The sequence below is a fragment of the Camelus bactrianus genome, chromosome 6 (assembly GCF_048773025.1).
Source record: "Camelus bactrianus isolate YW-2024 breed Bactrian camel chromosome 6, ASM4877302v1, whole genome shotgun sequence".
Lineage (NCBI taxonomy): Eukaryota > Metazoa > Chordata > Mammalia > Artiodactyla > Camelidae > Camelus > Camelus bactrianus.
The window spans coordinates 64,216,321-64,232,407 of record NC_133544.1 but is presented as its reverse complement, the minus strand read 5'-3'; the positions used below and the strand labels follow the sequence as shown (position 1 = coordinate 64,232,407).

Here is a 16,087-nt window from a genome sequence, read left to right as displayed (position 1 = left end):
GCCAGGCGTGTTTTCACTTATATAATGTATAAGCTAATTCTCTGCATGCCCTGGGCACTTACTTAAATTTAGCCTAAGGTGTGCTTTATTTACATTTTTCTCTGGAAACAACAGGCTAGCAAAGCCATACAGTTGTAAAAGAGTAAGCAACTATCTCGCGCGTGGTAGCCCTAGTAATGGTACTCTTAAGAGAAACTCAAGTCTTACCTAGAAATGTTGTCCCAGAGAACCCCTTATTGATAACTGTGTTTACTAGCACTAATTGCTAATCACTTTGATCCTGTATAGTACAATCAATATTTTAATGCTTTCCACGCATTCATTTAATTTTGAACCATTATAGCAACCCAGGGAGATAGGCAATATTCCCAATTCATATAAAAGCAATCATACTGAGAGATGAATTACACAAGATCACACACTGTTAAGTGGCAGAGCCGGAACTTGACCTTGAAATCCCAACTACAATACAAATTTTTATTTAAATAAGGAAAAAAAAAAGCTACTGTACAAATATTACTCCAGGTGTGGCCTGCAGAGCCAGGGCTGCAGACGTCTGTGTAGAAGTACTTCTATAGGTTCTTAGGTTTAGAGATGATACCATCTGGATACCTTTGCTTGAACCGAGCAACCACATCTGGGTCTAGTAGGTGGATCCCATCCAGTTGGTTTCCAAGGGTGATCCTGAAGCAAGGGGAGAGAAGGGGCAAACCAAAAATCCTGGAATTTAAAGGCTTAATACTGTTAAAACATACGTACTTTTCATTAAGACTGCATATCATCTCATCAAATACTCGTTCCAATTCTTAGATCTTAGTATTAGAATAGTATATGGTGGTACGGCTGGTCAGAAACTGGGCACAGATTCCGGTGTTGAGGCTGGAGCTGTACTAGTTAAACATTAATAACTGGTGGCTAACCAGCCCTACTTCACAAAGTTACTGCTGCCAGTGTTACCTGGATTAGTGAAACGCTAAAAGCACATCTTTTAAAGCTCACTAACATGATGAAAGATACTGAAATTGTTGATGGATTAGATTCTCAGTAACCACCAGGGGGCAGATTAAATACATCCCATAGAATAACAAGGACCTTTAGGTTGTAACATGGGAGACCTAAAGAGCAGTAGATTAAATCCTAAAACCTGCTGGGTGTCCAGTGAATGTTGATGGCTTAAGAATCCTCTGAAGCCCATTTGTAGACTAGCGGAATGTGAGGTGAAGCTCTACTAACTGCTGTCCGTGTCCATGAACAGTTTGCCACTGGGGGCTAGCAGGTTCTCTGCCACCTTACCAGTTAGGTTGCACATTGTGTGGTCGTCCAAATAACTCAATCTTGCGAGTGCCAGGGGACAGTCTCTCAATCATGCCATAGATTTCATCTGGTTTATGACTAGTGGAACGAACCTAGGAAATAAAAACTCTAGCTACTTTTAAGTTACTCAAGATTGCAATTCTAGTCCTTTCCATTTAAGTTTGTGATCCAAATGAAAGAACGTGGGATAAGAATAGACCTGACTTGAATAACTGATAGCAGTTTTAAAATGTGGCCCTCCAGATGCCTGAGGAAAGCACATACCTCAGCTACGATCACATCACAATCCAGACCCTGGTTGAAGCCTTGGGGATTTCCTTTGACACCAACCTGCTCACCAGAGAACAAATTACTTTATGAAACCCCAGCATTTGAACTATTTCTCAACAAGCAATCAAACAATTCCTATTTTTCACTCCACCTATTGAATTGGGCCCCACTGCTGCTCACCAAGCAGTGTTCCTTCCCATGGTTCAACCAGTGGCCTGTGCGGCCTGTCCGAATGATGCGCTGCAGTTGGTTTGTCTTCACCCAGATAATTTCATCTACCCGTTCATAACTGTGGGGCATAAGAAGGGGAATCAGAGCCTTAATCAGGCTTTCACAGCTTAGGGATGGTACATCTATTCTACAGAGAATGAGCTGGAAGGAGGGCACACATATCAACTACAGTAATTATGTATTTATTTCCCTCAAAAAAAAAAAAAAGTGGTAACTACTTACCCCCAGAGGTTCAGACATTCTCTCCCCAACTCCATGGCCCTAGAAAGAAAGAAGGGTTAAACAGCTATTTTCACGCCCGTATTTTTTTTCTCCCAAGATACATGTGTTGTTTTCAGTAGACATTCAGTGAACATTTACATGCAAGACACCATTAGGGCAATAGGATGGCTGCAAGAATGAAAAGAAAACAGTATCTATTCTCAGTGACCTTACCTTTCACAAGGAACAAATGTAGTTAAACAGAATTCATGGTATCATTTTATGCTATAAACAGGCATTAGATCTCAGTAGGTAAAAAAGGCTGGCTCAGTCAGACATTTAACAGCAGGGCTAGGAAAACCCAGGATTTTACCCACCCAGTACTCACTCTGTACTATACCTGCCCATACCTACATATCTTTGAACTGCATTACCTGCCTGTGACCCAGAGGAAGAGAAAGCCATCATCCTGCAGTACTGGTATGTTGAGCCTGCGCATCTCATCATCTGTCAGGGTCCCATAGGGCAGCTCCATGTGAATATCCCAGGGTGGGTCAGCCATCACAACTGCAAACTTGCCCAAGATACTGACGTCCAGGTAGCGGATATCACAACAGATCCACTGCATGAGGTGGTATTTGGTCATCTTCCCTTCCTTCACTCTCAGATTCATGGCCCCAGTCCCTCTTTTTCCATTTTATTTTCCTGCTCCCTTATACACATTGCTATCCCACTCTGTTCCCAATCAGCAAGACGGATTGCTGATGATTGCCCTGCTCTCTTACATGTATGGCTGCCCTACTGAGATAAAGGTCCTTAAGTTGAGGTAAGTTTTCTGAGCAGACAGGTACCTGAGGTGGGAAGAGTCGATCTGCACTGGAGTCACCTCCAACGCTCTGTGTAAGGGCAAGCTCCTGGCTTGGTGTGTGGTCTTTGCTTCCAGGAGCCTCAGAATCCATGCAAGCATCAATTTCATAGTGAACATATTTGCAGGTATCCATATGGAAACATGTGTTAAGGAAAGAGCAGTCACCTAATGACTCATCAGTGTGTTTATTGATGATTCGTCTGGAGAAATAAAAGGAGAAATGGAATCAAGATGGTGTTCCAGAGTTAGATGTCACAGTTCAAGTTCCAAATTGTTGCAAAATTTCTGGTCTTGCACTATCATTAGAGCTACCTCCAAGAGTTTTCAGAGAAGGCAGGCAGGTGACATTAGAATCTGTAATTTACACTAAAGAGTTTTTATTTTAATTCCTCTCTTAACGAAGACTTAACCGCCTTCTCTTATGACAGGAAGGGCTTACTACTTAGAGCAGAAAAAAGGCATTGACCTAAGAGCCCAGGTTCCTGTTTCTACTAAGATCCTCCTCCTTCTAGAGAACTTTCACTTTGACTGGGGCTCAGAGACACAGATGTCTTGCTATTGCAAGAAGAGAGGGGTTTTTGTTTTTTTTTTTTTAATCTCACTTTTTTGCGGAGTGCCGTCTGTGAATACACAGAACACTACATCTGAAAATGTACCTTTAAAATCTGGAGGTCTTAGACAAATCATATTAAAACCATTTAATAAGACTGAAGACGGTCTCAGACTGGAAGGAATGCACTTACAAAGAATGACTGCTTCTAGGAGACCCATCCCAATCCCTTCCCTCCCAAGAGACCTGAAATGCAGTTTGCGACAGGGCCGGTCAGCATCACTGGCTTTCATGCACTCCTCCTTGGTTCCATAGTCACAGAACTCTTGCACTTGGGCCCGACCTCGTGAGCGGAACTTTTCAACAATGGATTGCTCCTTGGCTGTTGTAGTATTTAATAGCTCTAGGATTTCCTGACTAACCTGTGACAGAAGCAGCCTTGGAATTAAAAAGGTTTGTAGATAAAATTAGCCCTTAAACTGTTACCTCTGTAAATTCTGCTAGACATCAATGTCCTATGAGAGGTCAATGAAATAAGTTAATTTGGGAAAACTGGAGCCCTAGGAGATCTGTCATAGGTTTAGTCCTTTCTCACAAACCTGCATTTGGGATTGAGTTAAAATATAAGAAGACTAGTTCCTACTGCTAAGCATTAAGCTAAACTCCCCTCCCCAGGAAAACCACTTCTACTTATTAGGTACTCAACCAAGGCACAGTGCTAAGCATGTTACTGTTTAGCTCAGAGCCTATGCAACAGTTCTCTAAGGAGAGGTACTCTGGTTATCCTCCCAGGTGAGAAGACAGGCTCAAGAGAAGTTTATTAACTTGTTCAAATTCACACAGCTAGAAGTAGGAAATGGAGAACTCATGTGGGTCCAGTATTTATACTCAGAACCACCAGACTGCCATTTCACATTGCATAATCAATTCATACACTTATTGGCCCATATGACTATCTTCCAGTATTCATCTCCCTCTATTTCTATATTTGGGCTCCTCTTCCCTATCTGATGATTCTTCCAAACATATCAAATGAAAAAGATGTACTAAATCAGAGTTTCTCAACTTTGGTGCATCATTGACATTTTGGACCAGATAATTCTTCCTTGTGTGGGTGGTTTGAAGCATCCCTTGCCTCTACCCACTACAAGCCTGTAGCATTCCCCTGCGTTGTGACAACCAGAAATGTCTCCAGTGCCAAATGTCCTCTGGGGTTGGGAGGGGGTGTATAATCCTCCTCAGTTGAGAACCACTGCTCTAAACCTTCAATCCTAAGAACTGTTCCTTGCCCTAGGGGTAAATCCCTCCCAACCAAAGCTGTAATTCAGAGTATATGTGTGAAAGCATTTCCATCTACCCCTACCTTCTTGCTCTGTTGTTCCTTAGTAGACTGTTGGTTCAGAAGGCTCTCTATCTCCAGATCAACATCTGAGGCAGCATGTTTCCTTGATTTCTTGGTTGGCTCCTTGGCGACTTCTGATGCTGAAGAGGCCAGACCAGAGGCCAAAGAGCTAGCAAAGGCAGCTACTGTGGTCGAGTCCTGTTCTGCACGCCGCTTCTGCCCTGTGATAGTCCCTGCTACCTCCCCCGGGCCCTTCTTTTCTGCCACAGCACCCATCATAGCAGAGAGCTTGGAATGATCAGCGTAGGTCACCAGAGTGGGATGTGCATCATCTTGCAGGAGACCTCGCTTTACCTCAATCAACTCCTGAGCTGCAAACTTCTGTAGGAGGCTTTCCACCCCATCCTGAGTGGCAGGGGCATCTGGCTAAGGAAGAGGGGTTGGGGGGAGGCGGGGGGGAAAGCAATAAGACACTGACCACGAACTGAAGAAAAACAGTGGTAGTTCCCAACCTTGTCCTATCTGGTCATTACCGTGGAGATGGCAAGACGGATGGACACAGCATCAGTGGGCAATGTTAGTGCCAGATCAGAGAGGTGGTGTAGCAACTTCTTCTCTAATTCGGGGTCTGTAGCCAGTTCAGGAACTGCTGAAGCTGTGCTGGGCTTGGGGCCCCCAGAAGTGGGTGCAGCAGGCACTGGGCTGTCACTACGGAAGGTTGGTGACAGTGCTGCCTCTGGATTCCGAAGATCTAGGAGTGAAGAGAAGTGAAAATGAAAAAGGGCAACCACTAGCAATCTATACATTCCTCAGAAGTCAAATTCCCCAGCATTTACAACATACGGTGCTTTCATCTCATGCAGGAAATTCTCTGACCAAGTTTAGCACTAGATAGATACCCTTTCCTCAGTCATACATACCAGTATGTATGTACCACTGCTTTGCCCAGATAATCCTGAATTTTCTGGGAACTGCTTTCCTTTCTCTGTTGGCTGAGAGGTGTTTTCCTAATCTCTTTCCTTGCTGAGCTTCAAAGGAAATAAATTAGCAGTATGGTACATGTAAATGTCCATGCCACCTCCCTTCCGTCACTCTAAATGACAACTGATAAAATCACCTGAATTCATAAGCCAGGAATATTTTCAACAACCTAAGCTGTGATCAGATCTTTTTGACAAATGGAGTTTGAACTTTAATTAATTAAAGCCACTGGACATCAGAGGGTGTAAAAAATGCCAGTGTTGGGGTTTAGAATGGGGTTTAGGATTTCAAGCATTACATCCACAAACTGTTTTGTACATTACATTTTGACCATTTTAACTCAAGAAGTATGCTAAAGGGAGTAAATCGTACAAACTATTAAACTAAAATGTTTGATAATATAAATAGGGGCTAAAGAAAGATGTAGATAAACAGGTAGTTTATCTATATGTTGACTAATATAGATCCTTTACTATGTTGTGCAGTTTTGAAACTCATTATTTTAGATAAGCCATACATTACTACCCCTCCCTTAATTTATATTCAAACTTTGTCAGGCACCTACTAATATTTCATTGTCATTAGTATGAGTTTTATCTTGCCAATAAAGGCCTAGACTTCTTACAGACAATCCTTATTGTATCTTTTTAAATCATTTATTGAGTTATGATTGACATGTATGAAGCTATATATATATACAACTCAGTGAGTTTGGAGATAGTATACACACTCATAAAACCATCACCACCATCAAGGCCACAGACATATCTATAAACTTTTAAACGTTTCCTTCTGCTGCCTTTATTATTATTTTTGTGTGTATGGTAAGACCACTTAACATAAGCTCTACCCTCTTAGAAAATTTTAAGTATACAATACAGTATTGTTAGCTATAGGCACTATACTGTATAATAGACCTCCAGAACTTGTTTATCTTGCATAACTGAAACTCTATACCCTTTTACCATCAACTCCCCATTTCCCACTTCCCCAGCCCCTGGTAATCACCATTCTACTCTCCACTTCTATGACACTGACTATTTTAGACTCCACATCTCAAATATGATCTAAGTGAGACCATATAGTATTTGTCTTTCTGTGTCTGACTTATTTCACTTATCATAATGTCCTCCAGATCCACCCATGTTGTCACAAATGGCAGGATTTCCTTCTTTTCATGGCTGAAAAATATTCCATTGTATGTATATTCCACATTTTCTTGATCCATTCATCCATCGATGGACATTTAAGTTGTTTCCAAATCTTGCCTATTGTAAGTAACACTCTTTGAGATGCTGATTTCAATTCCTTTGAATTCCTAGATGTGGATTTGCTAGATCATATGGTAGTTCTATTTTTCACTTGTTGAGACACATCCATACTATTCTCCATGATGGCTATACCAATCTACATTCCCACCAGTAGTGAATCAGGGTTCCCTTTTTTCCTTGCCAACACCTGCTAACTTTCAACTTTTTAATAACAGCCATTCTAACAAGTTTGAGGTGGTATTTCACTGGGGTTTTGATTTGCATTTCCCTGATGACTAGTGATGCTGAGGGTGTTTTCATATACCTGCTGGTCATTTGTATGTTATGATTTTGCATATTTTGCTTGTTTCTTGCCCATGTGACTTAACAGAAAATGAAAGTGTTGTCACTGATTAAAATAAATGTCAAGTTACTAAGCATTTTCCATTTCAAATATTCAATTCAGAAACATTCAATTCAGAAACATTCTTGTTAATGTAATCTAATATAGATTCTATTTGGGAACATACCAAACATACCATCTTATTCACTGCCACATTACTTTTCATTACTGCCACATAATGGTTCTTGGGACACTTGGCTTAAATATGCAATAATTATACATTATTTCTTTGATAAACATTTTGTCTATAAAATTTATTTTAAACAAAGCCCAGAATCTAACAGTTCAAAGAAAAAAGCAATCTACTTGACACTGTTACATTTCCTATTATCAAATTTAAAATAACACTATATAAATTTGGTTAGATGTTCATGCTGTCATTTTCTACCACCTGAACACTCTACCCAACTTTTCACACAAATGTTATCTATTTCTAAAATATATTACACATTTTTCATCCAGACTTTAAACACCCTAACAGACATTATCTCAGTGAGTAAAAGCATTGACTTTGCTCCAATTAAGCTGAAAATGTACTTTTTATAATTAACTGACTAATACTACCAAGAATGTAATATAAACATTTCTCCTTAGAGTTTTCATTTTCTCTGGTTAGTAACTAAATTTATATGTTGTGTCATGTATAGTTTTTCTTAAATAAAGAAGAAGTTTATGAAAAGAAGCACTTTACATACATTTTCAATCCGGAGAACTGGATACTGACAATTTTTTTTCTCTTTGGTAACCTGACTAATCATTTGTTTTAATGTAGCTCTTTTAAAAAACAGCCTGGTAATGTGATTCTGCTTATAAATCCTTGTGTTAGTAACACCTCCTGGGGGGTATTCTTTTAGTGACATTCAGGACACTGGAGCTGAAAACATGTCTTTTAAGGTTACTGGGAGGGGGGAGCTCATGTTTAATACTGTGAATAAAATTTAACAGCTGATAAATGCAACTGTTATTTATAGATGGGCTTTAGCCTCGCTCTGAATTCCCTGAAGTCACATGCAAATTTGTTCATGTATATGCAAATCTGTTCATGTATATACAAATTTGGGGGACAGACTCCAATGTTTTATCATTCTTCAAATGGGTTACTGGCAGAAAATCATTAGGAATCCCTGTAGTTTCAACTCCTTCAGAAAGTATTTGTTCAGTTATTAATTCAACACAGTTACTGAGTGCTTCCATTATGCCGGTAAGTATGATGACACTCTGCTTCTAATCTAATGAAAAATTTAATGTGTTGGGTTCAGCAAAGTAATACCTAACACTTGAGTTTATTCTTTAGTTAAGATCTCCATTGGAGATAAACAAAATACTAGCTTGAAGACAAATATATCAATATTTATATTCACACCTTTAATCCCACTGACAAAATACATTGAGCAGTTCATATATTTACCATGGGCCAAGCCTGGCCAAGTGTATTTTGTTTCCATTAAAATGAAATAAATATTTATTGAAAGTAATAATCTTCATTTCAAAAAGGTTGTGCTTTAGTCTATGGAGAACAGTATGCTGGTTCCTTAAAAAACTGAAATAGAATTACCGTAGGATCCAGCAATTCTATATCTGGTTATAGATCCAAAAAAAAAAAAAAGCTGAAAATAGTGTATTGAAGAGATATTTGTACACCCGTGTTCACAGCAGCATTACTCACAATAGCCAAAAGGTGGAAGCAACCCGAGTATCCACCAACGGATAAGCGGATATACAAAATGTGGCACAGACATTCAATGGAACTTTATTCAGCTTTAGAAAGGAAGGAAAACCTGACACTTGCTACAACATGGATGAACCTTGAGGACCTGCTAAGTAAAATAAACCAGTCACAAAAAGACAAATACTCTATGATTCCATTTACACAAGGTATCTATAGTAGTCAAACCCACAGAAACAAAGTAGAACGGGCAGCTGCCTGGGACTGGGAGGAAGAATAGGGAGTTATGGGTTAATGGGTAGAGAAACAGTTTTACAAGACAAAAAAATTCTGGAGATTGGTTGCACAACAGTGTGAATATACATCACACTATCAACTATACATCTAAAAATGGTTAAGAGGGTAAATTTTATGTTACATGTATTTTGCTACAATTGAAAAAAAAAGTTATACTTTAAAAATGCCAAGCTAAGAAAGGTCTCCCAATGACTTTGTCCATAGTATTTTGCATTCAATAATGACATGGATACATTCTAATTTATTTAATATTCTTGTCTTTTAACATTGAGCTCAATAGTAAACAATTATCAGATTTCAGTAATGCTATAAAAAATATAGATGTGGTAAGAAAATTTTATTTCCCGCAAGAAAAGAACTGAATTTTAAAAAAGGGGGGACAGGTATAGCTCAAGTGGTAGAGTACATGCTTAACATGCATGAGGTCCTGGGTTCAATCCCCAGTACCTCCTCTAAAAAAATAAATTAAATAAACCTAATTACCCCCCCCAAAAAAGAGAATATATGTATGAGTTTAAAAAAGAAAAACTAATTTTAAAAAACTGCACATACTAATATATATAAAATAGATTAACAAGTTTATATTGTATAGCACAGGTAACTATATTCAATATGTTGTAGTAACTTGCAGTGAAAAAGAATATGAAAACGAATATATGTATGTTTCTATATGACTGAAGCATGGTGCTGTACACCAGAAATTGACACAACATTGTAAACTGACTATACTTCAATCAAAACACATTAAAAAAAAAAAGAATGATCTGAATTTTTATCAAACACTTTGGTTATATCTTACATGACAAATTAACAGAGTGTTTCACAATGCTTTCCTAAGAATCCTAACCCTTAAGGAAATATATTCTTTGGAATAACCAAAATAATTGAAAGGAAAAACAGTAACAGACTGGTTTAATTTGTGTGTTTCATTTCTACCTATCCTCATTACCAAATGGGCCAAAGTTCTGGGCCAGAGACAATATATATGTTTAACCATAACCTCAAAAATAATCTTATGCAATCTTAACTATATTATTAAGTGGATGTACTAGACGTCTTAACCATATCTTACTAAATGGATATATGAGAGATATTTAATCCAAAAAAGAATATTTACATTCAAAGGAAAATAAATCTTGTCAAAATTATTAAACATAGCAAGGATCTTAATGGAGTATTCAGGCTCTAGTGATTAGATTTGCAAATTGCACAAAGTTTGGTTAAAACCGAAGTGTGCTGAATACCATGGAAAAGTGAAGTGGAACTTCTACTAACTAATCCCTGATCATATGACTTGCACTTCTTCCTCTACTTACCCTGCCCTCTTACCTTCTCTTAAATTTCTAAGTCCTATACAGCCATCAAGACCAAACTTCCAAGTGCCAGCTCTTCCATTATGCCTTCACTGACTAAACTGACTCTTGTTACTTCTTTCACTGTCTCATTGTGGAATCATTCATTTGGCATTTTACATACATCATATTGTATTTCTGACTTTTTAGAAGCATCAATCCTTTATTCCCAACTAAATTTTAAAATCTTTGAGGGCAGGGACAATGTCTTAATTACTTTTGTCTAACTAGAGTCATGTACACCGCAGATACTCAATAGATGTTTATTTATTATGCTGTAAGAGTCTTGCCTGGGCATCTTCTAGTTCCAGGGGCCAGGATATAAGTGCAACACAAGATTTAGAGATGGACTGCAGTCTACTGATAAACTGGTAAATCTAATGAACAGATCTATAATCTATTCACTATCCTTGTGGATCTTTAACCGATTTGCTTTAGATAATTCAGGGCTTGTGCTGGGGATGTGGTATGGGTAGCAAGTGACAATCTTTTTAGGTTCCTTCAAGTTTTACGACTGTGACACAGGGACAACAAGAGGGGAGAGAAAGTTTAAAAACAAAAGTTTTCAGATTCCTGCTCAGTATGTAAATGGCTAAAACAACGCCTGTTTCTCTACCCATTTAGCAACACCGAGTGCCAGCTCTGTGAGGGCCACTGAGCTGGGCACTGGATATAAAGGTTCGGTACTTGCTCTCACGGCGCCCACAGTCTCAAAGAAATGACCACTACAAAGCAATTGCTATAACCAAGGGAGGAACAAAGTGCCATGGGAGTAACCAAAAAAAGGGACTTGCAGCTTCGAGGGATAGGGGGCCGAAAGGCCGAACGGGACGTTTCTCACGGACTTCATAGAGGAGTCAACCAGGGGCCGGCGGGCCGGCGGCCCGGAGGGCAGGGTGGGGGTGTGTTCCGTACCGAGAACGTGAACCAACCGGAGGACCAGGCCTAGGTTGGGAAGGAACCGCGACTACTTGCAAGAGGGCGAAGCGTCTGTACTGCTAACAGGGACAAGAGCACCAATGTATGAAGCGTTAATGAAATGGCCGTCTGGGGAAAGGCACCGACTCGGGAGCTGTGTCTTTCTCCCGGGTTCCCTCCCACCCACTCCGGCTAAGCATCGGCCCCAGCAGCCCCAACAGCCCCACACCTCACCCAAGTGCCCCGAGTCCTGCTTCCGCCTCCGCTGCAGCCTCTCCCGCAGCGAGTCCAGCTGCTTTTTGTGGGCCTGGATCGAGCTCCACGTGTCCGACATTTTAGTCTCAGCCGGTTCACGTCTAGAAGAAGGTGCAGCAGGCTAGCACCTCCCAGCCCTAGCTCCAAGAAACACCCAGTTCTCACGCGGGCACCCCACAGGCTAACCGGAAAGAGATCCTGGGAGATGCTCTAGACTGAAAACCATTTCCGGTTTCGCTCTTGCTTTGAAGCTGAAATGAGAGCCACCTTAAGTATTGGCAGGACGGCGGCTATGTTTTTTACGGGAGCTCCTTCACGCTTCCTGATGCGGTGAGGCTGTGGTTGCCATGTTGGTGCCTGGCAGAGCGGCCATGTTACTTAAAGACGCGCATGCGGCCATGTTGAATATTAGGAAACGAGTCCTGACAGTTCAATCATTTTGAGATTGTACTCGTAAAGCAGCCCTTGTAATCCAGATTTTTTAAATGAAGGGTCACTAATTCCTTTTGACAGTCTGATACTAACATAACTTTTTCACTGAAGATGTAGTTTCCTGTTTCTGTGCATTTGTTTACAAAGATATAGTCATTACGATTGCTTCTTTGAGAAGGGCTGACAGAACAGAGATATTACAAGGAGTCTACAAATATGTATTCTCACTTTTCTTATTTATACCAAATGTACAAGTATCGTGTGTAATACATTTAAATAGAGCCCTCATAAGGGGGCTTTTGAGGTTCTGGTACATTGTGCTTCTTATTCCGGAAGCTGGTTGCATGAGTACGTTGTTTGTGAAAATTAATTGAGCCAAACATTTTGATATGTGCGTGTGTGTGTGTAGTAAACTTAAATACAAAAGTTTTGTTTTGTTTTAAATAGGGTCCTCTGAATAGAAGCATTTGGGAGCCACTGATTTATCAGGTTTACAGGGTGCCAAACCCTGTATCAGAACGAACAGCTTGAGAAGGCATGGCTCCTGTTTTCAAAGAGTTTCTTGTCTGGTAAAGGAGCTAAGACCCAGCTTATTAAAACTGGACTGTCTTTACAGCATAAGGCAGCATGAGCATAATCACAAAAAAACATACTTGCAAAGAAGAGGACGACTCCAAACCTAGATGACCCAGGAAGGCATTGGAAAGAAGGTGACATCAATGTTCAAGCCTGAAGTGACAGCTAGGGCTTCAGCAGGTGAAGCTACAGGAGAGAATTCCAGGCTAAGAACATGATAAAAGCAAAGGTCTATACTACAGGTAGGAAAGCCCAGTGTATGCCATATTGATCCAGATTAATTTCACTAGAACATAGAAAATTATATTTGGGGATTTGGGAGGATACTTATGCTTCCAAAATTGAGGCCAGATTACAAAAGGTACGTGTTACCTGAGTAAAGAGCTTGTAATTTGTTCAGAATGGAACAACAGGTAACATTTTAGGGTTTGTGAATACGGAGGGTTTTAAGATTAATCTTGTGTTCCTGTTGGATTGAGGTAGGGAGCAAAAGTTTAGAGAAAGGGAAAATGGTTAGCAGCATATTGTAACTAAGTGTTTGATGACAGCACTTTTAACTCAGAAGCTGTCTATGGATAGTAACAGAAAGGAAGAGGTGAATATGAAGGTGGTGCTACTGAGAAGAAAAATGTATGTGTATTGGAATGTGATAGTTCCATTCATTTATGCAGCAAATATTAATTGAGTGACTACTATGTGCTATGTACTGTGGAGACTTAATAGTGATAAAAATACTCATTTCCACCTCATTTTCTGAATTTGATTTACCAAATAGGTTATTTACACTCTTTTGAGATGTGTACCTTTATATATGAGCATTAAAGTAGAGGACACAGAAATGAATATGAGTTCATATGAGCATCTCTGGACATTTAAATCTCAGGATTATACTTAATTAGAAACAAAAAGCTATCTTCCTGAGCAGAAATACTCTTGGCAAAGTTGGCTGATGTGAGATCATGGAAGATCCTTCAAGAGACTGCTCTACCTAAGGGTTTTTGCTTCCTTTAATAACCTGGGTCTAGCAACTACCCTCAAGAGATGCTTTTGCACTTTCATTTGGGATCTATCCCATGTGGCTCTATGTTTAGACTCATGTATTATTAACTGAAGTAGGATAATCCCAGTTACAGAACTGTCCACAAATCTGAATCCCTCACCTGCTGTAAAATCACTGTTACTTTCAAGGTCCTTAAAAAATAGAAATGAAATATACAGAAATTATATAGCAGTAAAATTAAATAGCCTTGGGGGAGAAAGATAGTAATGGATACAGCTTCACAGAAGATGAAGGGAGCTGATTCATTTTAAAGACACAGTTCTGCAGGTCAACTCCTAAACTTATAAGCATTTTTGTCTAGGAAAAGAAGGATTTTTCTAGTGGAAGAGATTCAGTCTCTGGTAGAATTTGGGATCCCTAAAGCCTGGATTGCTGCCTCTCACCCACAGAGGAAGCCAAAGAAGAAAGACAGGTACTCCCGAAAGTCAGCCAAACCAAGGGCAGCTCCCAGAAGTCTTTGCTTTCACACTCACTTTGGATAAATTATTACAGTAGTAAATTAGGCAAATTTCAGGAGCACAGGAGGGCCACTTGGCATGATTTGCTTATAGAGGGAATTTTTTAGACTCCTCAAGACCAGTTTTCAGCTCAAAAGAAAACTACCACTTCCTTGTCTGCCCACTCTTAGCCAGTCTGCACGCAATAACCCTGAGCAGTGCAGAGAGGAGGAAGGAATCTTACCTAGACCTCTTCTACTCAAGAGTATAAGCCTATTTGTGAGTAGATGAGTGCTGCACACACTACATTTCTTGACCTTTCTTCCCATCTGCTGCGGTAGGCTGTTTCCAGGGTTAGCCACAACAATAATTGCTCCCATTCCACATGCCCTTATACAGTATGACTTTGCCACTCTTCTCGTTAAGAGGTAGAGCTTATTTCCCCTCCTCTTGAAGCTGAGCTGGCCTTCTGACTAGCTTTGGCCAACAGAATGTGGCAGAAGTGATATTCTTTGAGTTTCAGAGCCTAGGCCTTAAGAGCCCTTGCTGTCTGCCTTTGTCTTCTTGGAGACTTGGGCCTTTGTGAAGTCCAGTTATCCTAATAGCTAGACCACTTGAAGAGAGAGCAAATGAGGAAAGGGAGGGGGAAAAGGAGAGGGAGAAAAAAGAGAGAAGAGTGTGTGTGGGGGGGGGGTGAAGGAGAGAGAGAGAGAGAGAGAGAGAAAGGTCCTAGAGATTGAAGATATCAAAAGGAGGCCCTGGAGAATGAAAGTCTATTAGGAGAAAGGCTCCAACATTCCAACCATTCACCCAAGAGGCCAGAAAAGAGTGGGGCCATCTTAGATCCTGCAGCTCAAATCAAAGCTGCTGAGTGAGCTCAGCCTTCACAGCATGGAACACAGACAAACCATCCTAGCTGAGGCCTGTTTAGACAACCTATGGAATCACAAGCAAATACATATTGTTTAAGACAGTAAATTTTGGATTGTTTGTTACACAGCAATGGATAACTGAAACATCCACAATACTGGCCAAATACTGCACAACTTAATGGCTCTTTGGCCCATTGGTATTTTCCTTCAGTTTTATTCTTACTCAGTTTTTTAAATTATGTGATCAAAAGCAAAAGTTTCACTGGAATTAGTCAATCTGTTATTAAACATTAGAAAAGATGAGGAAATGTAAAGGAAAGTCAAAGTTGGGTCTAATTGAGAGTAACACGTATCTAAGTGAAGTCTGTTTTGGGGATCAGGAGACAGATGTTCCTTGGTTTACTAAGAAATTCCAGGAATGGTAACCAGAGTCCCAGGAGCAGGTATTTGTGAAATAATAATGTGTCAATAGAATTTAAACCTTTTTCAGGGGTGACATAGGTTGAAATCTGGGAAAAGCAGATGCTGAGACAAAGACAAGAGTCCAAAAATATTACTGGAAAGAAATGGAAATGGGATTGGGCAGGGAGAGCTGTCCAAAGCTGTCCATGATGCAGATGTGACAGTCTCTGCCAGACCAGTGGGGAGTTCCACAGGAAGAACTGTTCATTAGAGTTCCATGTTCCCTGGGAATGGCTAAGCCCTGTATACACACCACCTTGCTCAGTCTCTGGCCAGGGTCTGGAGATGAGTGGGACAGCTGGAGGCTGTCCACTAACCAAATTTCTTGCAGCTAAGTAGCCAATTCTTTC

The 16,087-nt window shown here is 40.1% G+C and overlaps 1 protein-coding gene across 1 annotated transcript; it reads right to left on the bottom strand.

Annotated features, from left to right (window-relative positions):
* Positions 1–424: 424 nt before the first annotated feature.
* On the bottom strand, positions 425–12,110 carry METTL3 (methyltransferase 3, N6-adenosine-methyltransferase complex catalytic subunit). Its single transcript, XM_010949635.3, has 11 exons — positions 11,878–12,110; positions 5,310–5,527; positions 4,798–5,202; positions 3,681–3,856; positions 2,868–3,084; positions 2,451–2,638; positions 2,038–2,076; positions 1,765–1,873; positions 1,579–1,644; positions 1,294–1,406; positions 425–684 (listed from the first exon to the last, which is right to left on the bottom strand). The coding sequence occupies exons 1-11, from the start codon at positions 11,975–11,977 to the stop codon at positions 573–575; spliced, it is 1,743 nt and encodes a 580-aa protein (XP_010947937.1). The 5' UTR covers positions 11,978–12,110; the 3' UTR covers positions 425–572.
* Between the last annotated feature and the right edge of the window lie 3,977 nt (positions 12,111–16,087).

Bases quoted from the DNA above. Each gene is read 5' to 3' on its own strand.
- METTL3 (XM_010949635.3), bottom strand. From the start codon at position 11,977: ATGTCGGACACGTGGAGCTCGATCCAGGCCCACAAAAAGCAGCTGGAC. The intron at 5,528-11,877 runs GTGAGGTGTGGG...CTTCACTCCTAG, and splicing joins GCAGGACTCGGGGCACTTGG to ATCTTCGGAATCCAGAGGCA. The intron at 2,639-2,867 runs GTACCTGTCTGC...CACCTCATGCAG, and splicing joins ATCGACTCTTCCCACCTCAG to TGGATCTGTTGTGATATCCG.